The sequence below is a fragment of the Drosophila teissieri genome, chromosome 2L (genome assembly GCF_016746235.2).
Source record: "Drosophila teissieri strain GT53w chromosome 2L, Prin_Dtei_1.1, whole genome shotgun sequence".
In the NCBI taxonomy this organism is placed as follows: domain Eukaryota; kingdom Metazoa; phylum Arthropoda; class Insecta; order Diptera; family Drosophilidae; genus Drosophila; species Drosophila teissieri.
The window spans coordinates 25,519,818-25,547,367 of NC_053029.1; the positions used below are offsets into that span (position 1 = coordinate 25,519,818).

General features: G+C 41.1%; 1 protein-coding gene across 1 annotated transcript in view; it reads left to right on the top strand.

The window, feature by feature from the left end:
• The window catches only part of LOC122611608 (coiled-coil domain-containing protein 40), a 134,711-nt gene that overhangs the window by 21,791 nt on the left and 85,370 nt on the right, over positions 1-27,550 (top strand). Inside the window, exons 3-4 of the mRNA XM_043784808.1 lie at positions 4,333-4,892; positions 5,733-5,877. Of these exons, the coding sequence (XP_043640743.1) occupies positions 4,333-4,892; positions 5,733-5,877 (705 nt within the window). The remainder of the gene's footprint in view (positions 1-4,332; positions 4,893-5,732; positions 5,878-27,550) is intronic.

Sequence of the window (27,550 nt, forward strand, 5' to 3'; positions counted from 1 at the left end):
CTGCTTGCTCCCCGGTGCGTCCTTATTGGCGCTCTCGGTTGAGCGTTGCCTCTTGTTGGCAAGCGACTCCTCCACCTTGTTGGCGAATCCGCCCGTGGATGCCATGTTGGGGAGGTTGGCGAAGTGCAGATTGCCCTCTGCGACCCTTTGCTCGGCCCAGGTAAGCTTTGCCTTCTCTTGTGGGGGTAGGGCGGCTTTTCCCTTGATCCGGCTCAGGATGCGAAGGGCGGTTTTGTATTGCGCCTTAGCCTTCATCCACTCGCTTGAACGCTTCGGCCCGTCCCTGCGCGTTTAGCTGGTGCCTGGTTTCGGCGAGCGGAGGAGGAGTTCCTCCTCTTCTTTAGAGAGCTGCCCTCTTGGAGGGTTCAGATGGAGGATTATGTATGTAAATATATTATGTTGTACATATGTACGCAATTTACTAAAGTAGTTAAGCTTTTGTCCGAGCTCTGCTTTCTTATCATTAAATTTGCTGCTTTGCTGCCTCTGTAAGCCATAAACGACGAGAATGCCAGAATTTTATCCGAGTACTCTAAACATTTGCTCTGCATTCACTCATTCTATCCATTCCGCTTTGGTTTAAATTTCACTCATTTCACATAAAATGAAAACAACGCTCACCAATGCGCATTTCACTCTGTTGAAACCGTTTTGGCACGCCGAATGCGACTTAGGCTTGTAAATACTCAAATAACCGAAAATTATGAGTGCATTCGTGCAGACTTCTAGTGCATACTATGACAACACCAAACAGCACTGCGCACAAACGCACGAAAGAGAGAATAAAGAAAACACAAAGACAGAAAACCTTAAGATTTAGTTAATTTGTTTAAACTATTGCAGGCACGAAGCGAATGGAGTTGAAATAATTAGGTTTACAAAAAAGAATTATTCCAAATTTTTTAAAAACCGTCTCTGGTTTTGACAATTGCAAAATAAACTTGAAGCGCAGAAGCTAAGATAATTTTTTTTGATGATGATTTTTTAATGATTTTGTTTTTTCCGCTGGTAAATTTCTTTCAGATAAGCATAAAAATAAAGCTTAAAATAAACAGTTACTTTAACCAACGATTATTCAAATATGTCAACAAATCGGTTTTCGATGGTTTTTCAACCATTGATCCACTGTGACACCTTCCCGTTTAAGCTCTGCCTGAGATCTTATTGGGGAAGTCAACAGTAAACCACCCATTTGGGAGTTCATGTTATCCTTTAAGAGTTCTAAAAATTCATCCGCAGCGATCTTGTGTTTCAAATTTAAGTGCAAGTTGTGCATGTCGGACTCGTTATACCATTGTTTCCGTTCCATCAATTCTTTGACCTTCATTAAGTCACTTCCACGCTTTTTCCACGCCCGTTTCATTTCTCTGGTGGTCAAAATCGTAATCTTCACCTCAATCCTTCATTAGTTTTCAATACCATTTGCTAGCTGCGCCGACCAGCAGTCTATGAAATTCTCTAAAAACTTGCATAATTCTTGCAACCTTTCCACACGGAATAAAAAACTGTTAACGGTCATACCGCGGCCGGTTCCGTTGAATTTTAAGTTTCATTTATCTAGTACTGTTTGGTACTGGAGCTTGAAATGTTAGACTCCGCTGCTACGCATTGTTGAGGTATCTGCTGTGCAAAGCTATCCGTAAGGTTTCTGGGTCCTCCAGGTGAGGGTGCCATTCTTGATTGCTCCGTAAAGGTTTGTACGGTTTGTAACTCAGCCACTTTCTTCTTCAGAGCGTATATTTGGGGCTCATATTCAATTGCGTATCTCTACTTTGTCTCCCCAAATCCATCAGTTCTCTTTCCCGCCTGTCTGTAGCATCCGACAAGCATCTTCCGAAATTGCCTGGTACCGCCTAAGCATGCTCGAGCGACCCCTAGGTGGTCCTAGTGGTAAATCCATCCCTCCGGCTGGTTTTGGAAGTTTTCGAGACTCTCTTGATTAAGTGCCTCATATAGTCGGAGGGTGTCTCCCGCGCTAGCACTTCGCGGTGCATGGCTCTTTTCTTGCGGGCGTGATCGGGATACTCTCCCGGTGGAGGGTTGAAATAACACTTTCTGTTTCTATTTGGGTTTCTTTACTTGAGAATTTGTTTTAGGTATTCTGCCTGGTATGCAGCTAAATATTTGACATGATCTATAATGAACCTTGCTGACCACAACGTGTTATAATAAGAAAGGTAAGTTGGGGTGATGTTATGTGATTAATAAGTCTCTCTTCAAGTCCGGTATTTAAGCGACAAACAAAAAAACAAATAATTACCCGGGGATGTTGGTCGTTGCCCTGATATGGTTACATTCAGCCAACATGTCTCCGTCTTTTACTGCTTAGGGAGCTTTTACTAGGTTCCATTTGGGAACTGGCCCACCTAAGACAGTGTAAGAAAAACCCCGAAACTAAATCGTCCCCAGCCCAAAAATAGTCATCAAGCCTCTCAAACGACCTGGCTCTTAAGCCTAGTACGTCGGCAGCGTATATTTTACGTTTTCCGGTCAGTTCCCCCACTTCCTCTGCACCCTATCTGCACCTATTTAGTTAGTTGTTATTATAACAAAGAAGTCTCAAATATTTTTGATTTAAGGAATTTTAAAAATTAATTTTTTCGAATGACAAAACATAGGACCTACGATTTTAAATGAAGATAAACAAAAGTGATCTCAAAGTTATACCTGTATTCTGAACCATTTACGCGCATTCTATGTTGCAGAAGTTGGTGGAATTTATGTTATTCTAAATAGTAAAGTCCAATATTTTATCCGATGTTCAATACGATGTTCAGGAACGTCGATTTTGGATCGAACGAGAATAAATATTCGAAGTGCCTGTAAAAATAATTACACTCGTAACGTTCGTCAGTCTGGAGACCTCACTGCCCCACAAGCTAAGCTGTAGCTTGATCATAAAACGATCGGGCAATGTTTCCGCCACATTCCCTCCCCTTCATGCGACCGCATGCCTGATGAATCGTCGCGGGCGGCGCAATACGATCCTCTTTTGTAAAGACTGTTCGTTAAACGTTATGTCATTATCTTACAAAAAGGGTGTATGTAACAGGCTTGAATTAATCGATGCGTTGACGCATGTAATGCCTTTGCAAAAGAATATCGTACGCCATGTGGATCATGACGTGATTTGCTTTAACTTTCTCTTCTCATCAGGCGGCGCCCATAAACGTGTGGCTTCCAGCCACTCCTCTAGCCACGAGTACCATACTCTGCCGACTGAGCAATCCGGGCTAAAGACAGACGTTATCGGTTGTGATCTGTTTTTCAGAATGATTCGGCCACTTTTACTTCCTTGCCAAAAATATTAATCCTTCGTCCTGTGCCTTCTGTAATGCTTCTGGGTACCAGGTTTATTATTGTAAGAGCTGAAAAAACTAAACAAATTTCAAGAAACAAAAATACTCACTCTTTGCATAAATTGCCTTGAGACGACTGGTCATTAATTGAAGCAGTACAACTCCTGAATGCAAAACTGAGCACCACACTCTCTTTCATTTGATGTCGTCGTCTTCATCACATTAATCCTGTGCATTGCCTGGAACGTCTGCTACTCTTCTTGCACAGGATTTAAGTAAAGATTTATTTTCTATGAACTGCTGTTGCGCCAATGATTTAGTATCGTCTGACGTGGCTGTTCCACCCGATAAGGAAACCCATGAACCATCGTCTCTTTGTAGCCCCATAACTGATTGGCCACCTACAACATTAACAGCAAAGCCAGTATTGGAACGTCGCCGAAGAGTTGGACATCTTCGAGTAGATGTTTGGCTGAATAACTTTTCGTTGGATTTTAATGACCGTAACTTAATCATCGTACTAAGGGATCACCCATTTACTATGACATCTCATGCTTTTAAAGTCACCTGAACACTTCTGGGACCAATTTTTTACAACCCTGAGAAGCGCAATATAGCGGGCAATGAATAAGCTGCGTCTTCTACCCCTTTATGATGCTGTTAAAAGCCGCGCTTTCTACTGGGGGACACGCAGCCGCTAGCAGATCTTATATATTGTAAACATGTCAAATACGGAAATATGCAGAGAAGCTGCGGGAGCATCTAAACTTATTTCTCTTGTACTTGCATCTGCACTTTTGGCTTAACGTTCTGCTGTTCGCTCTTCAATTAAGTCTCTCGTACTCAATACATGATCGCATCGATGTCAAATTTTGCTGTATCTTCTTAAATAAAATATATTAAATCGAAATCGCTAAATTTAAATTGTCGTCTTACTATTAACAAGTGCTAATAAAAAGCTTATTTGCTCAACATTCACCCTTCAACAATTTAAAGGACATTCTACAAGTTTTTATTTTGATTTTATTTTAAGGTCAGGACGAAAACGAATCTCTTCTGAAGATTCAAGCCAAACTAGATGACCTGCCAGAGTTCTTGAATACAACGGAAACTGATTTGCAAGAAGCTTTACGAGAGGGAAGCCATCTATTTACGGAAGTTCGAAAACTAGACCTGGCATTGGATAAATATTTTACGCAAAAGCTTCGCACTGAGGAAGCAATTCTAAGTTTAGCCCAGGATCACTTAATAACAGACAAAGCTACCGCTTACCGTTTGAAACTCTTAAGTAAATCTCAGGAAAAACGTCGAAATGTCGATTTATCATTATCCAAAGTACAAAATCAATTGTCAACATCAATGCTTGAGGTTGAAAAACTTAGATGTGTAGTCTTTAGTGAAAGAGCCTATAATGATAGTACGAAAACAAAATTAAAAAATGCTGAAAATAAATCTTTTACGTTGGAAAATGATTTAAAAAAGATACACATTCAAATTGAAATAAAAATGAAATTATACGAAAAGATTAACGGCAAAATTGAGGAAATGGACCATATATTTGGCGATGCGTCCGGAAATACAACCGATTTAAAGGTAAATTAATAAAACTGTCTTATAAAATTAGACCTTTTGCTCGTAAGTAAAAACATTACTTTGATAAGTAAGTCAAGGTAGAAGGAACCATAAAGTATTTGTTTTTATTTTTGAACAGGACAACTAGACGAGTAGATCCGATATTGTCCGTCTGTCAGTTTAACAATAAGGTAAATTGAAATTCTTGTATTCACAGTACTGACACAACTATGGCTACCTGACAAGTACTTTTTATACCCGTTACTCGTAGAGTAAAATGGTATACTAGATTCGTTGAAAATTATGTAAAAGGCAGAAGGAAGCGTTTTCGACCATATAAAGTATATATAATCTTGATCAGGATCAGTAGCCGAGTCGATCTGGTCATGTCCGTCTGTCCGTCCGTCTGTCCGTATGAACGTCGAGATCTCAGGAACTACAAAAGCTAGAAAGTTGAGATTAAGCATATTGCAACATACTGCTAAAACTGCCACGCCCACACTTTTTAAAAATGTTGTGAAATTTTTTCACATTTTTGTTCGACTTGTAAATTTAACTCTATATACCAAAAATCTTTTTGCCACGCCTACTGTAACGCCCGCAAACCGTCAAAAACGCTCAGTGTTGTAATTTCTCTTCGCACCTTCACCAGCTGAGTAACGGGTATCAGATAGTCGGGGAACTCGACTAAACCGTTCTATCTTGTTTTTTAACTGTACTCACACAAATTCCATTCTAATCCGGTTGTTGTGCTTTTTGAGCATTTCAACCCTTTTTTTTATTTATTTGTTTTATATCGAAGAAATCGACAATTTTTATTTATTTGATTGTGTTTTATTAATTGGTAAACATATTTTTCAGATTAAGCAAATTGAAAAATCCATTCACATAGGAGAACTGCAAGTCCGTGAACATCAGCAGTTTTGGATAATGCTGCAGAATCACTTTGTTAATTTGTCCCAAAAAAGAAACGATCAGCTAAATGAAATTCAAGTCACGCGGAAACGTAAGTCAATAAACTACATTTATATCTCAGGAAGTATTTACAATGGAGTTACAATTCTGCATTTTGGGTAAAACGAAGTTTTTATACACGTTATTGGTTGGGTCATAGGGATACTATATTAGCTGATAAGTATCTGCCCCACCGTCTATATACGGAGAGATTGCGTTTGCTTTCAAAGGTTACCACAAACTTAATAGCGAAAACACTGATATTTACTTTAAGAAAATGAACTAATATATGCGCAACCCGCTTTTCGGAGATGGTCTTCTTCCTCTATTCGAGCCGGTAGTTGATCGCTATGGAATCGCGTTTTTTTGGCAAATTGAGAGACATTTATAAAACTCATACCGAAACGAATAAAAATATCGAAACATTTTTTAAAAGTGTGGGAGTGGCATTTTTGGCATTTTTGTGAGCGTAAGAAGGGGCGTGCCCAAACTGTTTGTTCTCTTTCTTTATATTTTTATACCCGTTACTCGTAGAGTAAAAGGGTATACTAGATTCGTTGAAAAGTATGTAACAGGCAGAAGGAAGCGTTTCCGACTATATAAAGTATATATATTCGTGATCAGGATCAGTAGCCGAGTCTATTTGGCCATGTCCGTCTGTCCGTCCGTCTGTCCGTCCGTCCGTCCGTCTGTCCGTCCGTCTGTCCGTATGAACGTCGAGATCTCAGGAACTACGAAAGCTAGAAAGTTGAGATTAAACATACGGACTCCAGGGACATAGACGCAGCGCAAGTTTGTCGATTCATGTTGCCACGCCCACTCTAACGCCCACAAACCGCCCAAAACTGCCACGTCCACACTTTTGAAAACTGTTTTGATATTTTTTCATTTTTGTATTAGTGTTGTAAGTTTCTAACGATTTGCCAAAAAACTTTTTGCCGCGCCCACTCTAACGCCCACAAACCGCCCAAAGCTGCCACGCCCACACTTTTGAAAAATGTTTTGATATTTTTTCATTTTTGTATTAGTCTTGTAATATTCTATCGATTTGCCAAAAAACTTTTTGCCACGCCCACTCTAACGCCCTCAAACCGACAAAAACTGTCAGTGTTGAAGATTCTCCTTCGCACTTCCACTAGCTGAGTAACGGGTATCAGATAGTCGGGGAACTCGACTATACCGTTCTCTCTTGTTTTTTGTTGTAACTCACTGTAAACATTTTCCAGCGACTGAAGATCAATTTCCCGGGCAAGGGCTTTAAGAGAATGCGACTCAAAATCGCCACGGGTTTATCAAATAAACAGTGTTCACAAATTGTAACCGTCTAAAAAGTTTTTTAATTTTACTGAAACCTAAAATCATATTAATTCATGACCGCATAGATATTTATAAAATTTTGTTACTAAACTGCTAAATTATTATACCCGTTACTCGTAGAGTAAAAGGGTATACTAGATTCGTTGAAAAGTATGTAACAGGCAGAAGGAAGCGTTTCCGACCATATAAAGTATATATAATATATTCTTGATCAGGATCAGTAGCCGAGTCGATTTGGCAATGTCCGTCCGTCTGTCCGTCCTTATGAACGTCGAGATTTCAGGAACTACAAAAGCTAGAAAGTTGAGATAAAGCATACAGACTCCAGGGACATAAACGCAGCGCAAGTTTGTCGATTCATGTTGCCACGCCCACTCTAACGCCCACAAACCGCCCAAAACTGCCACGTCCACACTTTTGAAAAATGTTTCGATATTTTTTCATTTTTGTATTAGTCTTGTAAATTTCTTACGATTTGCCAAAAAACTTTTTGCCACGCCCACTCTAACGCCCACAAAACCGCCCAAAACTGCCACGCCCACACTTTTGAAAAATGTTTTGATATTTTTTCATTTTTGTATTAGTCTTGTAAATTTCTATCGATTTGCAAAAAAACTTTTTGCCACGCCCACCCTAACGCCCACAAAACCGCCAGAAACTGTATGTGCTGAAGACTCTCCTTCGCACTTCGAATAGCTGAGTAACGGGTATCTCTCTTGTTTTTTCGTATAATTTCTTAATTTTTCAAAAACCATCATTTGAAAATCTATTAATCATTTTTGTCTTGTTTAATTCCATTTAATTAATTTCCTAATTCTTTTCCTTTTCTAGAGAGTTAAGTATTTCATAGATTTTAAAATTTAATAATTTCACAACATTTTTCTCTTGATGTGTCTATGTAAACATGCATTGGCAACTTGGCACTCGCCGAAATTACAGAACTTGAGGCCTTTTATAAAACTAATGCGTAGCTTGCACACAAGTTTCAAATATATTTTGATATTTTTATACCCGTTACTCGTAGAGTAAAAGGGTATACTAGATTCGTTGAAAAGTATGTAACAGGCAGAAGGAAGCGTTTCCGACCATAGAAAGTATATATATTCTTGATCAGGATCAGTAGCCGAGTCGATCTGGCCATGTCCGTCTGTCCGTCCGTCTGTCCGTCTGTCCGTCCGTCTGTCCGTATGAACGTCGAGATCTTAGGAACCACAAAAGCTAGAAAGTTGAGATTAAATATACGGACTCCAGAGAAATAGACGCAGCGCAAGTTTGTTGATTCATGTTGCCACGCCCACTCTAACGCCCACAAACCGCATAAAGCTGCCACGCCCACACTTTTGAAAAATGTTTTAATATTTTTTAATTTTTATATTAGACTTATAAATTTCTATCTATTTGCCAAACAACTTTTTGCCACGCCCACTCTAACGCCCACAAACCGCCAAAAACTGTCAGTGTTGAAGACTCTCCTTCGCACTTCCACTAGCTGAGTAACGGGTATCAGATAGTCGGGGAACTCGACTATAGCGTTCTCTCTTGTTTTTTATTAGTTTTGTACTCGTCCACTCGTTCGTTCGTTCGTGGAAGCGGACGTCTTTCGATAGCGCTGCGCGAAAATCTCGTGTTAACGTGGTTGTGCTGAACAGTGTTAGCGGCAAATCTGCAAAAACAAACGGTGGACTTGTACAATAGTTCTGCGCGTAACCTAGGCGTGCTGAATGACCGCGTGTTGCAGGTGGTTAGCAAAATACATAAGTTTGCAATTTTTGCAGCTGATAAAACAGCTGACAGCGCTGCCAACTTATCTCGGAGGGCGATCATGAGCGAGTGGCGTTGCCACATTAACTGTAAGACCAGTGCTGAGGTGCGAACGTTGGTCGCGTAATTTCAAAATTAAATTCAAAATTTGTTTTAATTTAATTTAAACAAATAAGAGCCACGCATAACAAGCTCGAAAAAATGAGCAGCGATCAAAAGAATGAGCGTAGAAGCTCCGTCAACCCAAGAAATGCTTGCTACTCCTATTTCTCAACTAGAGATATTGATCAAAATCAGAAGTCGACAAAGAGCAACTCGACTCTACTGACCGTCGACAGCAAGAGAGCCAGCTCTTGCTCACCCTCTCTGCTCACCCCAACTCCCGCATCATGGAGTTACCAATGCCAAACCCCATCACCGCCGGCTTCGCTGAAAGAAGCTCCAACAACAAGCAGTGCTAAAATTTCTGCAGTAAACTCACCACCAATAATTAAACCAACTACCAATACTGCGAGTTCGGTCCCAAAGGCCGCACAACAAAATAAAATGGCAACAAAAACAGTTAGCCTCGATAAGCAACAAGCGGTCCCGGCTATACAGACCGGTTTGGACCGCTACATCCAGATTAAGCACAAGCTTAGTCCACCCAACACGGTTGGCAATAAACCAAAGATCAATCGAACCAACAAAAGCACCGATCAAACGAGGAGCTCCAATGAAAACCGATTCTCCATCTTAGCAGAGGCGGACAACAACCAACCAGAGTTGGGGCAGGAGACCCAAAGGAAACCTAAGCCCCCACCTATTTACATAAGGGAAAAAAGTTCAAGCGCCCTGGTCAACAAAATTGTTGCGCTGGTCGGGGACGAGAATTTCCATGTTGTTCCGCTTATTAAAGGGAACATACACGAAACAAAGGTTCAAACGAAGTCCGAAGAACACTTCCGAGCTGTGTCTAAGTACCTGGAAGACACAAAAAAGAACTTTTACACCTATCAACTAAAAAGCAGCAAGAGACTGCAAGTTGTGCTAAAAGGTATAGAACCTGACGTCACCCCCGCTGAAATTCAGGAAGCCCTTAAGGCCAGGGGCTTCTGTGCCAAAAATGTTAGCAATATTGTTAACAGAAACAAAAAACCGCAACCACTTTTCAAGGTAGAGCTCGAACCAGATAGCAAAGCCTTAAAGAATAACGAAGTGCACCCGATCTAAAAGCTGCAGCTCTTACTGCATCGAAGAATCACCGTGGAAGAACCCCACAAACGCAACGGCCCTGTTCAATGCACAAACTGCCAAGAGTATGGACACACCAAGACATACTGCACACTTCGGACGGTCTGCGTAGTCTGCGGAGACTTCCACAACTCCGTAAACTGCCCCGCAAACAAAGAATACCCCCAAATGAAAAAATGTGGCAACTGTGGAGGAAACCATACGGCAAACTACAGAGGCTGTGCGGTCTACAAGGAGCTGAAGAGTCGCATGCGACGAGCGACATCTACGCACCAACAACATTTCGCCAAGGCAGCCAGATTATCTTGTTCAGAACCAGAACATGGTAATTCAGTTGCTTGTAGCACAACAGTCCAAATAATAAATGACTAACCTACGTATATCCATGTAGAATGCCAACGGTATTTTACTGCATAAACTTGAAATAACTCAATTCCTAAACGTAAATCACATCGACGCCATGCTGCTGGTTGAAACGCACCTCACAGGGAGATATAACTTCTATATAAGAGGCTATACCTTTTACCGCACAGATCATCCGGATGGCAAGGCCCACGGCGGAACGGGCATCTTAATCAGAGAACGCATCAAACACCACTTTCATCAAAGGTTTGCAACAAATTACCTGCAAGCCACGTCCATAAAAGTGATCTCAGGAAACGGCAACCTTTGCATTGCCGCTGTCTACTGCCCACCTCGATTTAATATCTCTGAAGGTCAATTCATGGACTTCTACAACACTCTGGGGGATCGCTTCATAGCCGCAGGAGACTACAACGCCAAACACACGCACTGGGGCTCACGCCTCGTGACTCCCAAGGGAAGGCAACTGTATAATGCACTTATAAAGGTGAGCAATAAACTGGACTACGTTTCTCCTGGTAGCCCCACATATTGGCCTGCAGACCCAAAAAAGATCCCAGATCTAATTGATTTCGCGGTGACAAAAAACATCCTACGCAATTTAATAAGCGCCATAGCACTACCGGATCTCTCATCTGACCACTCGCCTTTGTTGATAAGCCTTCTTCAAAGCCCAGAAATTGCGGACCACCTCCACAGGCTGACGTCGCACAACACTAACTGGATGAAATACAGAAAGTATGTGAGTTCCCACATTGAGCTAACTCCCCAACTAAATATCGAAGCGGACATCGACTGCTCCACCGCCGCACTGGAAGAGGTACTCGTCACAGCAGCTAGGATCTCAACCCCTAAACGGAAGGATGGGGAATTTAAGAAGTTCAAAACCAACCGGCAAATTAAACAGCTGGTTCTGGAAAAGAGGCGTCTGCGACCAGCGTGGCAAACCAGCAGATCGCCATGTTCAAAGCAACGTCTTACTGAAGCCACCCGCAATCTAAACCGGGCCCTGAAGCAAGAAGCTGAAAATTAACAACTTAAATATATTGGAAAACTCTCGCCAACTAGTAAAAAGCATCCCTTGTGAAGGGCTCACCCAAATCTAAGCTCTCCAATTCAAACCGTCACCCCTATAAGGAATTCTTCAGGGTGCTGGGCCCGCAGCGACAAAGATAGAGCCGAATCATTTGCCTTACATCTCAGAGGCGTATTTCAGCCGAACCCCGCAGCAAATGATTATGTTCCTCCGCAAATCCACCTCGAAACTGAATCCACGCCAACTACATTTCAGCCGAACGAGATCACAAAAGTCATCAGGGAGCTAAAACCAAAAAAAGGCTCCAGGCGGTGACCTAATAACTACAAAAATGATAATGTGCTATTAAGGTCATCTGTAAACTCTTCAATGGAATCATAAGTCTCGGCTACTATCCAAGGAAATGGAAAAAATCAATTATTATAATGATACCGAAGCCCGGAAAAGATCACACGATTCCGTCATCTTACAGACCAATAAGTTTATTATCATGCCTGTCCAAATTATTCGAAAAATGCCTTCTAACGCGCATAATACCATATATGGGGGCCCACAACATTATTCCAGCCCATCAATTTGGCTTCAGAGAAAAACACGGAACTATAGAGCAAGTAAACAGAATAACATCAGAAAGCCCAGCCTTCGAACATAGGGAATATTGCAGCGCGATATTTCTCGACGTATCTCAAGCATTCGACCGCGTCTGGCTCAAAGGTCTCATGCATAAAATTAAAACACACTTGCCCGGGTACACTCATAAACTCCTTGAATCCTACCTCTACAATAGAGCCTTCGCAGTAAGATGTAACACAACAATTTCCGATAGCTACACTATCGAAGCTGGGGCCCCACAAGGTAGAGCACTTGGGCCAACTCTATTCGTCCTTTACACAGCAGATATTCCCACGAGTGACCGACTAACAACATCCACCTTCGCCGACGACACTGCGATCCTTAGCCGCTCCAGATGCCCAGTCCGTGCAACAACTCAACTCGCCAACCACCTCGTGGTAGTCGATAAGTGACTATCTGACTGGCGTATTAAAATAAACGAACAAAAGTGCAAACACATAACGTTTACCCTTAACAGACAAACTTGCCCTCCGCTCTGTATGAATAGCACGCAGATCCCCCAAGTTAATGAAGTAACGTATCTCGGCATCCACCTCGACAGACGTCTAACATGGCGTAGACATATTAAATGCAAGAAACTGCACCTAAAACTGAAAGCCAGCAGCCTCCACTGGATTATAAACTCACGATCGCCCTTGTGTCTGGATTACAAGGTCCTGCTCTACAACTCCACTCTTAAGCCAATCTGGACGTATGGCTCCCAGCTGTGGAGGAACGCGAGCAGAACCAACATAGACATCATACAGCGAGCCCAATCAAAGATCCTGCGAACTATCACTGGGGCACCATGGTATATTCGTAACCAAAACATCCACAGGGACCTCGGCATTCTCGCAGTAAAAGATGAAATAGACAAGCAAAAAGCGTCCTACAATGAAAAACTCTCTGTCCACCCAAATCCTCTAGCAAGGGTCTTGACTTGGGTCTCCAGCCGAACCCGCTTGCAACGTACAGACCTTCCAATCCAGCCATAACTTGTCAGGGCCACTGTCTCAGTCTACATGACTCCCAGTTAGGTTATAGTATAAGATTTGATACACTTATTGTTAGTCTCGTAAATGAGAAGATTCAATAAATAAAAGCAAAGCATTTAAAAAAAAAAAAAAAAGTTTTGTAAATGTCTATAGCTTTGCAAAAAAACGTTGCCACGCCCACTATAACGCCCACAAGCCGTCAAAAATTGCCACGCCCATACGTTTGGGGAACCTTTTGACAGTTTTTATGTACATATGTCTTCTTCACTTCACTTCACTTCACTACTTCACTTCCACTAACCGAGTAAGGGATATCAGATAGTCGGAGAACTCGACTATGATATGTCTTAGGTAAATTTTTAATATTTGTTTAAATATTAGTTTGACGTATAGCAACCGAATATAGCTGTTACCTTATTAGTGACCTTGTTCTGGAAAAGAGCTTGGGCCTAAGGAGGCTTCCGATGTTCCCAGATTGCACCGAATTGCCAGCATATTTAAGTCGTGGGATCTTGATAAGCCTCTATTTATGTAAGCCTATTTATTTCGTTAGTCAGCAGTGCTCACTGGGCCACGAGCTTAGCGGCCCCTGGATCGTAAAACGATCGGGCAATATTTGGCCCTCCGCAGGCTGCGCTATACGATTCTGTTTTATTGTCATCAATATTGACCCACTCCACTTTTCGCATCATCACCTCTGATGAAAATAAAAAGGTTTTTTTATACCCGAGAGTAAAAGGGTGTACTAGATTTGTTGAAAAGTATATAACAGGCACAAGGAAGCGTTTTCGACCATATAAAGTACAGTAGAATCCGGTTATAGCGACTTTAAAGTGACCGACGACTTTACGTCCTTATACCCGGAAGACGCCCTAACAGAAAGGTGTTTATTTTAAGCTTGCCATGTTCGTAATATGTTTTAACATATGTTTTTAAAAAGCAGAAAAAACTAAAAATATAACAAGACATCTCATGGAATATAGGCATAAGGTCTGCACACGCTCGCTGTAAACATTTTTGTGACGTCTGTCACTGATATTTACATACATTTCTAACAGAGTCGTTTGATGCTTAAATTTGTTGGAATTATTTTTCTGTATTTTTTAGCTTGGCACGTCGCAATATCCGGTTGAATTATAAAAAATCTCGTCGGTATAAGCGGTTTGTCGCTAAAAGCGGAGACGTACTAACCAGAGGTCCTTCATATAACTTTGTATGGGGACCAACCAAGCCATCGAGTTTCCGTCGCAATAACCGGACTGACGCTATAAGCGGAGTCGTTAAACCCGGATTCTACTGTATATATATTCTTGATCACTATTATTAGCCGAGTCGAACCGGCCATGTCCGTCTTTCCGTCCGTAAGAACGCCTCGATCTAAGGAACTATAGGAAGCTAGAATGTTGATATAAAGCATGCAGAAAAAAAATAATTAAAAGGAACCAAATTTTAAATTCCAAGGCGTGGCTCTTAGGCTCTTGTGGGCGTTTATTTTTTAATTTGATTTTATTCTTTTAGTGTTGTAAATTTCTATCGATTTGCCAAAAAAACTTTTTTGACGCGCCCATCCTAACGCCCACAAACCGTCCAAAACTGCCTCGCCCACTCTAGCGTCCACCAACCCCCAAAAACTGTAAGTGTGGAAATGTCACCTTCGCACTTCCACTAGCTGAGTAACGGGTATCAGATAGTCGGCGAACTGTATTGCAGGGACAGTATTTATTTAAGATCTGTCCTAATTAGACAATAATTATACCCGTTACTCGTAGAGTAAAAGGGTATACTAGATTCGTTGAAAAGTATGTAACAGGCAGAAGGAAGCGTTTCCGACCATATAAAGTATATATATTCTTGATCAGGATCAATAGCCGAGTCGATCTGGCCATGTCCGTCTGTCCGTCCGTCTGTCCGTCTGTCCGTCCGTCCGTCTGTCCGTCTGTCTGTCCGTATGAACGTCGAGATCTCAGGAACTACAAAAGGTAGAACGTTAAGATTAAGCATACTGACTCCAGAGACATAGACGCAGCGCAAGTGTGTCGATTCATGTTGCCACGCCCACTCTAACGCCCACAAACCGCCCAAAACTGCTACGCCCACAATTTTGAAAAATGTTTTGATATTTTTTCATTTTTGTATTAGTCTTGTGAATTTCTATCGATTTTCCAAATAACTTTTTGCCACGCCCACTCTAGCGCCCACAAACCGCCAAAAACTGTCAGTGCTCAAGACTCCTTCGCACTTTCACTAGATGAGTAACGGGTATCAGATAGTCGGGAAACTCGACTATAGCGTTCTCTCTTGTTTTTATTTTGGTTTGCGTTATCGCTGCGTTGATGTGTTATATAAAGCGGTGATAACCGGGGTGTGTGATGTTGTCTTGAATATTGTTTTCGCTTTACGCATAGTGAATTTTTTAACGGTTTTAATTCTTAGAATTTCCATTTTTTCTTGGTACTTTGGGCATTGTTGGGAAGAGGCCGAATGCTCACCAGAACAATTGGCACAGTTGATTTTTGTGCATTTAGTTGGACTGTGTGGTGGGAGGGAGCAATCAGAGCAGCGGGGAGAATTTTTGCAATGTTTGGCCGTGTGACCGAGCAATTGGCAAGACTTGGAACGCATAGTGTTTGGTGTATACTCCCGAAATTTAACAGAGTGCCAAGAGATTTCGATGTTCGATGGGAGATTATATAGTTCAAAGGTCAATAGGATAACTCCACTCGGTTTGGACACACCATCGTAAGATTTCATAAGTTTGTACACGTAAGTTCAGTGACAATTTCATTTTGGGGGATGTCGCAGAGATATGGGGTGGTGTTATGAATTTATCAATATCCAGCTTTTGGGGTTGTCTTCTTTTTTTCGATGGGGGGCTGATGGCAACCGGTGTAAATCGGTTGTCGCCCAGGTTTGGAGGCCCAGGGGCTTCTGGATTTTTATAACTTTGAGTATTTTTTACGCAGTGTTTTGAAATATCAATGCAAAAACTTTAGAAGCAGAGCTATGAAAATTAAGGACCACGTGGGTCAGATAAGAACAGAGACCGATCGCAAACCGCTGTTGGGAGATAAGAGAGGTCGAAGAATGAATATTTTATTTAATTTTGTATTTTCTTACACTCGCATACAAGGAAATTATTGATACCCGTGTTACTTCCCTTCAGCACCAAAATTCCTTTCCCTTATTTTTCCTCGCCAGAGTTCGAAAAACAAAAACAAATCTCACAGGCTTTTTCTAGCAAAGTTTCAAACACCAAAGTCAAGCCGAATTCTGTCGTGGCTCTGCCGCTGCCTCTGCCCGCAGTTCATATTTGGTTTTTTTTCGAAGTAATTCGGAGCAGTGACCGAAAATGAGAGTGAGAGATGAGAGGAGACAAAATCAGAGTCGAGAAAAAACGCAATGTATAGACTTCTAAATACCGATCTAATAATTGGTGGGATATTTATATTATTTTAAGTGTATATATAATTTATATTTGTTGATTTAAGGATTTTAAGCTTTTTAAGAAATTAAACTGTCGCTATAGGCAACGCAAGTGCGTCCGTTTTTAATTATTTCTCTATGTAATTCTAATTACACGGGATCATTATGGTCGGAAATACCCTGGTACCCGCCTGTCAGAATTTTCGGTTTCGTTTTCCGTCACCCCTTTTCTTTTGCATTTGCCATTAATTGTGAATGTGACACGTCGTTTGTGAAAAAATTCAATTTATTTTCAACAAAAAAAATATAAATCCGGTAAGTAAAGTGATTTGTGTTGATAAGTTAGCATAGCTAATTGCATTCCAAAGTGCATGATTTTGCGACCAAATGGCCGAGATCAGCCAAAGGGTTCGGTCATTGGAGACGGTGTTGGAGGCCAACACGAAGAAGCTGGCGGAGAACACGAAGCAGCTGGCGGAGAGCACGAAGCAGCTTGCGGAGACCACGAACCAGGTTGCGAGGATGACGGCCTTGTTGGCGATTTTCGTAAAGGGGAAGGCGAAGAATGTGGCTGTGGATTTGGCGTTCCCAGTCACATCGGAGGAAGACCTGGTGGCTTTAGATCAGAACATAAGCTCAGGGTCCCAAATTCTTTTCCGTTCTGATTGGTATGTATATTTGTTATTTTGCTATAATCTAATAATATTATTATAAAAATACTTTTCGTTACAGATAGCATAAGCACATTAGAAGGCCAGCCAGGAGAGAAGGCCTTGGCCCACGCACTGGCATGTGTTAAAAATAATGCTAACAAAAAAAGGAAAATACTAGTCGAATAAAAGAAAAAAAAAGATTAATTTACAATTTAAATACATTTTTTAATTTTTTGGGAGATTTTTCTGGATTTACAGGTATATTCCTTGGGAATTCCTCAGGAATTCCTCGGGAATTTGTCTAGGAATTCCTTGGGAATTCGTCCAGGAATTCCTTTGGAATCGTCCAGGAATTCGTCCAAGAATTCCTCGGGAATTCGTCCAGGAATTCCTTGGGAATTCGTCCAGGAATTCCTTGGGAATTCCTTGGTAATTCATCAGGACAACCCCTTGGCTTTTTTTCGATATCCCACAGGAAATCCTCAGGAATTCCCAAGGAATTCCTTGGGAAAATCCTCGGGAATTACTCGGGAATTCCTGGGGAATTCCTCGGGAAAACCCCTTGCTTATTTTTCGATATTCCCGAGGAATTCCTGAGGATCAGAGATTCCTCGGAACTTCGAATCCTCGCCGAACCTGTGTATGGAATTCCTGTCGATTGTATGGAGATTCCTTAGGATTCCTCTAGGAGTCCTGGGGACTCCCTAGGGATTCCTTAGGGAATCCTTAGGGACTGGTACTGAAGGGTTATAGAATAAAAGGGTATTCTTTGAAAAGTATGTAACAGAAAAAAGCGTTTCCGAACATATATAGTATATATATTCTTGATCAGGATCAATGGCCGAGTTGATCTGGCAATGTCCGTTGGTCCGTCCGTATGAACCTCGAGATCTGAGGAACTATAAAAACCGCCTAAAAATGCCACGACCATACTTTTGAAAAATGTTGTAATATTTTTTCACATTTTTGTTAGTCTTGGAAATTTCTCTCTATTTGGCAAACATTTTTTTGCTAAGCCCACTTTCGCACTTCCACCAGCTGAGTAACGGGTATCAGATAGTCGGTGAACTCGACTATAGCATTCTCTTGTATACCGTTCGTAGAGTAAAGGTATACTAGATTCGTTGAAAAGTATGTAACAGGCAGAAGGAAGCGTTTCCGACCATATAAAGTATATATATTCTTGATCAGGATCAGTAGCCGAGTCGATCTGGCCATGTCCGTCTGTCCGTCCGTCTGTCTGTCCGTCTGTCCGTCTGTCCGTATGAACGTCGAGATCTCAGGAACTACAAAAGGTAGAAAGTTGAGATTAAGAATACAGACTCCAGGGACATAGACGCAGCGCAAGTTTGTCGATTCATGTTGCCACGCCCACTCTAACGCCCACAAACCGCCCAAAACTGCCACGCCCACACTTTTGAAAAATGTTTTGATATTTTTTAATTTTTGTATTAGTCTTGTAAATTTCTATCGATTTGCCAAAAAACTTTTTGCCACGCCCACTCTAACGCCCACAGACCGCCAAAAACTGCCACGCCCACTCTTTTGAAAAAGGTTATAATATTTTTTCATTTTTGTATTAGTCTTGTACATTTCTATCGATTTGCCAAACAACTTTTTGCACGCCACTCTAAGCCAAACGCCAAAACTGCACGCCACTTTGAAAATGTTTGATATTTTTTTTTTGTATTAGTCTTGTAAATTCTAACGATTGCAAAACTTTTGCCACGCCACTCTGCGCCACAACGCCAAAAACTGTCAGTGCTGAAGACTCTCCTTCGCACTTCCACTAGCTGAGTAACGGGTATCAGATAGTCGGTGAACTCGACTATAGCATTCTCTCTTGTTATATGTTGTGAATGGTACAGTTAGTAGAGTAAACATTCACTTGAACGGGTGCCAGTTAAGATTTATTCAGCTAGTGTCAGATCCAGTGGGTGTCTTCTTCTCAGGCGCTTGATGGTTTGACCATTGTTAAGGAGATTGTCTGATTGTCTTGTAGTTAGCCTGGGAGGTATCGGTGATGTGAGCCGATGTCATAGCCAGGAGACAAAGCAGAAGCTTTGTTTCAATTGTGTGTTTCAATTAATATTTGTTTGGAATAGGATTGGCCACCACCAAACCAAGGGAAAGTTAAAATGTATAATTAATTATGCTACGAACTGGTATTACCTTATGTCAAGTGATTATGGATAAAATGCTAAACGAGAGAACAGCAACTGCGTTCTGCATGGGTTATTTGAGGTTGTCCTTGTGAATCACCCTCTCCTTAAAAAGGTCTCCAAGTTCGCCTCGATGTCCTTTTCCTCACATAGGGTTGTGAGTTGGTTACCTAGTCGTCTATTTGACTTTACTAGGACTTTATCCCACTTTCAACACTCTGTACTGACCCTCCACAAAGTAGTTTTCTAGCATGGTCATAATCTAAGGAGAACGCTATAGTCGAGTTCCCCGACTATCTGATACCCGTTACTCAGCTAGTGGAAGTGCGAAGGAGAGTCTTCAACACTGACAGTTTTTGGCGGTTTGTGGGCGTGGCAAAAAGTTTTTTGGCAAATCGATAGAAATTTAAAAGTCTAATACAAAAATGAAAAAATATCAAAACATTTTTCAAAAGTGTGGGCGTGGCAGCTTTGGGCGGTTTGTGGGCTTTAAAGTGGGCGTGGCAAAAAGTTTTTTGGCAAATCGATAGAAATTTACAAGACTAATACAAAAATGAAAAAATATTAAAACATTTTTCAAAAGTGTGGGCGTGGCAGTTTTATGCGGTTTGTGGGCGTTAGAGTGGGCGTGGCAAAAAATTTTTTGGCAAATCTATAGAAATTTTGAAGACTAATACAAAAATGAAAAAATATTAAATCATTTTTCAAAAGTGTGGGCGTGGCAGTTTTATGCGGTTTGTGGGCGTTCGAGTGGGCGTGGCAACATGAATCAACAAACTTGCGCTGCGTCTATGTCTCTGGAGTCTGTATGTTTAATCTAATTTTTCTAGCTTTTGTAGTTCCTGAGATCTCGACGTTCATACGGACGGACAGACAGACGGACAGACGGACAGACGGACAGACGTACGGACAGACGGACATGGCCAGATCGACTCGGCTATTGATCCTGATCAAGAGTATATATACTTTATATGGTCGGAAACGCTTCCTTCTGCCTGTTACATACTTTTCAACGAATCTAGTATACCCTTTTACTCTACGAGTAACGGGTATAATGAGTTCAATACCGGTTCATTGTCACAATAGATGGCCTGTAGCAAAGGTGATTTCAAATCCTCTTAGTTCTAGACGGAATCGGCTGCACCATAGCGAATTTCGATCATTTATCAATGCTGGTAAGGAAGTATTTCTTATCCCTCCGGAAAATATCAATGTTGGCCGGCAAAGCGGAGACAACGTGAACTAACGGTACCGCGCTGGACCTTGGGCTCAAACCAGCCAAAAGGGGAAATATCGGGATCCCCGCGGCCTATAAAGAGGCGGCGCAAGCGCAGCTCGGGACAGTCAGTTAACACGCGTAGGTCATACGTACGAGCGTAGAGTACGGGTGCGTGTAACGCAGTCTGGACGCGGGCGTCGATGATTGGGAAGTTGTTTCCGTTAAATATAAAAAAGAAGCTTTTTTCCGTTTCGAACACGTCAGTCGTGAGTCCCATTTCTTTTTGTCGCAGTAGCTTGTTTTATTTTGGATTAGGTGTCCCAAGCAAGTGTTATTTCCAAGGTTATTAATGAAATCGATATTGTTATTTTATTACAGGGCACTTATGCATAGTTGAAAATATAATATATACTATTACTTTTGTAATTATATACTAGATACTTAGGTGCTATTACAAGTTGTGTGAAATTTATTGGAAGTGGAATTAATTTTGCCATTTTTTAGTTCGAATTTAGAAAAATAAAAATTTGCTGATATTGAAAATTATTTTGTCTTGGTAATTTAGAGTGGTCATTTTCAACACATTAACAATATGTTGTTCGGATTTTGTAGTGTATTTTAAAAATTTGCTTGATTTTGGTTATTTCTGTCTTATCTAAAATAAATTTTTGGGATAACATAAATTTTGGCAAGCAGTGTGCTTTTTATTATGTCACTTAGATGATAAAGTAATAAATCTATATTATAATTAACTATTTATATGTTGTAGTTTTTTTATTTCTTCTTCATTGTTATATATTTTTGTGTAGATTGTGTTTTGAAAGTTTTTGAAGAAGCTTTTAATCAAATTTTGTTCATTGTTAATGTGTCTTGTTATGTTTTTGAAACGTAATTGAATTTCATCATTAGACAAGTTCATTATTTTGAAGTTATCTGGTGGATTGGGTTTTAGGTGGTTGATTTCTGTTTCTATATTTTTGCATCATTGGCATCCATGTTGCCAGTAACGCCTTTAACTAGACTACCTAATCCGTTAATAAGACCTCTTTTGTGGCGTGAAAAGGGTGTTAGTGCGTCGATTTTAATTTAAGTTTGGGCAAGCTTAGCGTTTAATATAAATATAGTATATATAACTAAATATATTGTTTCATGTTTTTTTACAATATCGATAGTGTAATATAATTTTTCGATACAATTGATGTATTCGGGAAGATCGATTATTTGGAAAATTTTTTTATTGTTTCCTATTACGAGTGTAATATGAAGATGATATGAAACTATGAAGGATGAAGATATATTGGTATGCCTCATAGAAAGATGTGGAATGCAGGTGAAAAGGATTAAGTCATTTAGAGGTTTGAATAATTTCCTACTTTTTGAATTGTGCATTTTTTGATTTATTGTGGTTACTAGAGTTTTTCCTTTATCTTTCACTGTTCTGTGTACGGAAAACACGGTGTAAATATATTTCTCCTGTTTTCTTTTCTGAAAATTGTGCTTTTAGGTTGTACTGTTGTTGGTTCTACTCTGCTTGTGTTTAGCTATTCTGTCTTTTGTTGGGCATTTGTAGACCATTTTTCTTTTATTTCGGTCGATGTGTCGATGTGTATCAAGGGGTTTCGTTGGGGTTTCTGGGGTTCCGAATACCATATTTAGTGGTTGCCTGTCGTATTTCAGCTTTAAACAGGTTTCACAACTTCTAATTAATTGAGAGATTTGGTTATTCATATTGGGGAAGTAAGTTTTCCGTTTGGGGTGAAGGAATGTTCCATCTATGCCTCTGTGATTGCTATTAAGGTTATATTCGTTTATGAATTTATTATGTTCGGAGGTTCGTACGATTTCGTGGAAGAGTGATTTGCATTTGATAATTTTAAAGTGTTTCTTGTTTGCAAAAAACGTTAGGAATGCTTTTCAAATTATTGCGGAATTAATATCGTCTGCCAAGAAGGAATGCTTTTTAAATTAATGCGGAATTAATATCGTCTGCCAAGAAGGCGCAAATCCTGTTAGGTATAGGGTTCCATTCAAGATTTTAGCGATCTTATCGAAATCGAAAGAGTGTTGTGAATATTTTTTCCTATGCTTTTGTTTAAATGGTGCTGCAGTTCGGCAAGACGTATTTGTATCTATTTCTAGTATGAATAGTGTGTTAAATTCGTTAATAGGTTTTTCAGATGTGAGGCAAGGCTTAATCGATAGTGTTTGCTGTTGTGGTTTAAATTTGGGTCTGATCGACTTAATGCGTCCACAATTACATTTTGTGAACCTTTCTTATGAATCGTATTCCATGAGTTGGAGTCTCCACTAGATTATTTTTGAGTTAGGTTCTTTAAAGTTCATTAGTCATATTAATGGTTTGTGATCTGTAACAATAGTACATTTTACACCATAAATATATGGTCTGAAGTATTTTACTGCCCATATTATTGCTAGCATTTATTTTTCTATGGTTGAATAATTGACTTCGGTATCAGAGAGAGCCCTGCAGGCGAAGCATACAGGTGTATCGTTTTGTAAGGAGCCTTGAGATATGTAACGTACAACGGTATGTGTTTTAAGGACGATCTGTACTGGCGGGTCACGTTTTAATTTTCCGGCTCTAGCACGTCGGCTTGGGGGTGGAGGTCTTGCTCGCACGGATCTCATACCGGCTACACTAAATTATCATAACTAAGATCAGAATGAACGTGCTGCAACAAAAAAAGCTAGTTAACAGAACCGGGAGAGCTTATAAAAGGATTCAAAAGTAAAAGTAGTAATATAAGAAGAAGATGATAGAAGATCGGCAAACGGACAAGAGAAAGTGGTGAAAGCGAAGCCACGGGTGTTATTGTGGTCGCAAGTGCCCACCCTACCTACTGTCAACCACCTGAGAGCATGGCTCTGGTGACCCCTATGTTCCTACGACCGCGGAATCATCAGCATGAGTTCAAACTAATAACTTAGCAGAACGTCATCTCATCATAGATTCCGAACGGCGCAGAGGGGCATCGGCCGTCATCCATCAAGGTAGTATCTGCGGAAAAAGAAAATCGGACAAGCCAAGGGAACTCTACTAAAAAAAAAAACCATCAATAATTTTGAATGAAGGGGTAGCTTAAACTACTTCATTTCTATGACGAATGTTTTAATTATGGGTTTTATAAATGTTGAGTGTGTATTAAGTATAGTTATAAAAGTTTAAATTTAGAGTATATCGAGTTTAGGAACGATAGAGCAAGAAAGAGTTTTCAAATATTATTTCATTTCAATGCTTGTTTAAAGATTAAATTAATTTATCATAATTTTGGCTAATTAAACGCTTTATTATCAATTGTTTTCTTTTTGTTTTTATAATTTTTACTTTCTTGTGTAAATGGAATTCATTGTATTCCTTTTTATTTTTTTGTTTGTATTCATTGTGGAGGGAATGATTAGCTCATGTACAAAAAATATTTTTTGAAATAAAATGCATGCACAAAATGTAAAGAAAAAGAATAAGTTCATACAAGGAACGGACTCACCGCGCTAAAATTCCATGGACGAAAGATCGATCTTCCGGCTCCGGGGAAATAGTTGAATTTTTGTTGTTTTGTTGTTGCTGCCAATTTCAAGATTTCATATTAACATTTTTCATAGCATGAGCTGAGCATAATTTCCCTAACTAAAAATTATTTAACATTTATCCGTTTTAGATTGAAATTTAACTACTCTTGATTTGCCCTAAAAGCTCATTACTATGATAGCGTTAGATTTAGATTCCCTTCTGCGTATGCAGGAACTTCAAGGTAGACTTTCAGGTGCGGCTCGACAAATTCAATTGTTTTTGTTGTTGTTGGTTCGCTTCAGTTTTCTCGTCGCATTAGAATTTGTTGAATTGAGTTAAATTAATAAGAATGGATTAATGAGGGCTGGACTGTTCCCGCGAAGGCCATGGTGGCTATCGCCACGTGTGCCGAAGATAATTTCACTTCCAGGTTCGGTCACTTTTGCCCGGCTAACATGAGCCCTCGGGCACTTGCTCCTACAAACAATCGGTGCAAAAGGTGTAAAGGTGCTCCAACGGACCGGAGGTGTAAAGGTGCTCCGATGGCCCGGAGGTGTAAAGGTGCTCCAATGGATAATCGCGGAATGGGCTTGATTGCCTACTTTTAGGCCGAAGTGGAGAACAATTTTCAGCGTCAAGATAAATTGTTGCACCGCTATAATCGCTGCAACCTGCTGCTCCACAGACTGCCAAGGCTCTAGAGTTTTTTTGAAAACTTTGCATTTAGCCTTTTTCATAGGTTTTGCTTAAAACAAATTCTCACTTACGTGGGCGACGAAGGCTTTTGGTTTCCTTTTAAACTGCTCACTGGTAAAAATTGGATTGGGTAAGGAATTTTTCCAACCACGTGTATATAAAAAAATTTCCTTTTTTTTTAACTTTCTTAACAAAAGACGTATTTTTGCTTTGACGATCAGAATAGAAAAGATCGCTCTAAGAAAAAAAAGCTACGGCTGAACCATGCTGGGTGTGCTTTTTTTCACGTCAGATAATGCACCAAAGTGCATCTTAAAGCTAAGCTTCGGATATTATTCGATCTTCGAACTTTTAATCCGAAGTCAAGCATACGATCCACACAAGCTACTTTAAAAGTATTGCCTACTTAAACCTCTTATAGTACAGCAGACCAAGGAAGGATTTGGTGGGGCAAGGGATTGTTTGGATCGCACTAATTTTATTCGGATTTTGTTTTAATCAGTTTAACGTAGGTAGATAACAAAGAGAACAAGGAATGAGCGCCGTACAGATAAATGCGTGCGAGAACAGCGGTTTGCACTATGGGCATCGCAACTGCTACCACTAACTACTTCGGCTTACAATATTAAGAGTATGAGATTAGTCTACTGCACAGTTTTGGCGGCTGCATGACCCAACATCTTCCCCCCGTTGGAAGCTTGGCTTTCAACAGAGTCCTCAAGGGGAAGCAGACACAGCATGTTCACTGCCCGCCTTATTACTTCAGACGCGGTCCTCAATTCTGCAACTCGAGCGACGCCATCTCTGCCAGGAATCAGCTGCATGACTCTCGCCAAAAGCCATCTCATTGGGGGTAAATTATCGTCCTTAACAAGAACGACGTTGTCCACGGCTACGTCAGGCTTTGGGGTGCGCCACTTGGAGCGCTGCTGGAGCAACGTCAAGTACTCTTCCTTCCATCGCGACCAAAAGACTTGTTGAAGAAAGGAGATGCGCTGCCAAGAGTCAAGCCGATTATAGTTTAGGCCCGTTATATCTGGCTCGTCAAACGACGAAGGCGAACCACCATTGAGAAAATACGCCGGAGTGAGGACGCCCAGATCGGCCAGTTCTCTGAAATGGGAACTAAAGGTCTGGAGTTAATAACTGCCGAGATGTGGCACACCAGCGTCCTCAGCTCGTCGAAGTTTAGAACCGCCGTACCCACAGCGCGGTAGAAATCATGTTTGGCCGTTTTCACCGCTGCTTCCCAAAGTCCACTGAAATGGGGCGACCGTGGAGGGATGAACCGCCAGTCAGTCGTCTCCGAAAGAGAAGAGGCTGCTGAGAAATAACCTTCGAAGTTCCAGAAGTTCATTCTTGGCGCCGACAAAGTTGGTGGCGTTGTCTGACCAAATTTGCTTCGGCTTTCGCCGGGTTCATATGAACCTCTTGAGTCCGCACAGAAACGCAACTGTCGAGAGATCCTTGATCAGTTCCAGGTGCACTGCCTTGGTTGCAAAGCATATAAATACGCAGACGTAGCATTTAACCGCGGGCTTGTTGCGAGTATCCGACTTGTGAAAGAAGGGTCCACAGAAGTCTATACCAGCAACTTCAAAAGCGTAAGATCCTTCCAAGCGCTCCTTGGGAAGGTCCGCCATTATGTGCTCTATCAGCCGCGGCTTTATCCGAAAATATCTGATGCATCTGTTCACGGCTTTGATAACCGTCTTTCTCCCCCAATAGGCCAATATTGGGATCGAATTGCACCCAGAAGAGCTCGAGGTCCGGCATGAAGATTGCTTTCATGGTAATGCGAAATAATTGACAGAGTCACCGGATGGGACCTTGGAAGGATTTTTGGGTGGCGGCCATCAATGTCCAATGACGAATTCCGAAGGTGACCGCCTACTCTAAGAAGTCCAAATTGTTCCAGGAACGGCGAAAGCGAGGATATGGGACTAGACGAGGAAACTCTTCCCAGCGTTTTTAGGGACTGCATGTCCTCCCATAATTGCGTGCAGCAACCGCAGCATCAGCTGAATACCCTCTTGAATGTGTGCGACTGTGAGCCCAGGATGACGAGTTCCATTACAAAATTTGTAAATGTATGCAAACACTCGTTGCAGTGAGGGGTAAGAATTTGCATATTTGGAGCTGGCATTTACATCCACGTACGGCGACTTTACGATGAACACACTTCGACGAAGCTCAAGCACCGGTTTGTCAGGACAAACAGCTGTTGGCCAATCTCTTTCAGGCTCCGTAAGATAGGCGGGTCCATGCGCCCAGAGTGACGATTCGCTAAGCTCAGACGGCAGGGATCCTCTGGATAAGATGTCAGCCGGACTTAACGCTGTTAGAACATAACGCCAAGCCGTGACATCTGTCAGCTCCTGAATGGCAGCAACCATATTTGCCACAAATATTCAAGCCAACTATTTCCCTCATGATTTTTACCAGAAGATCCGCACCACAAAGCTCCAGCTTTGGTACTGTTATGGTCTTCAACGGAGCTATGCGCGACTTAGAACAAAGCAAATGGCTAAAACTTTGATTCCCTTTAGAAACCACATAAACGCAGGCTCCCTAGGCATCACAAAAACCATGCACCTCAAGACCAGACTCTGCGCTAAACACGAACCGAGGGAAACTAACATGACTTGTTATTTCAAAACTGCGACATATATCAAGCCATTTCGTGTTATGAGTTTCCGGGAGACTTTCATCCCAGGACAGCTTTT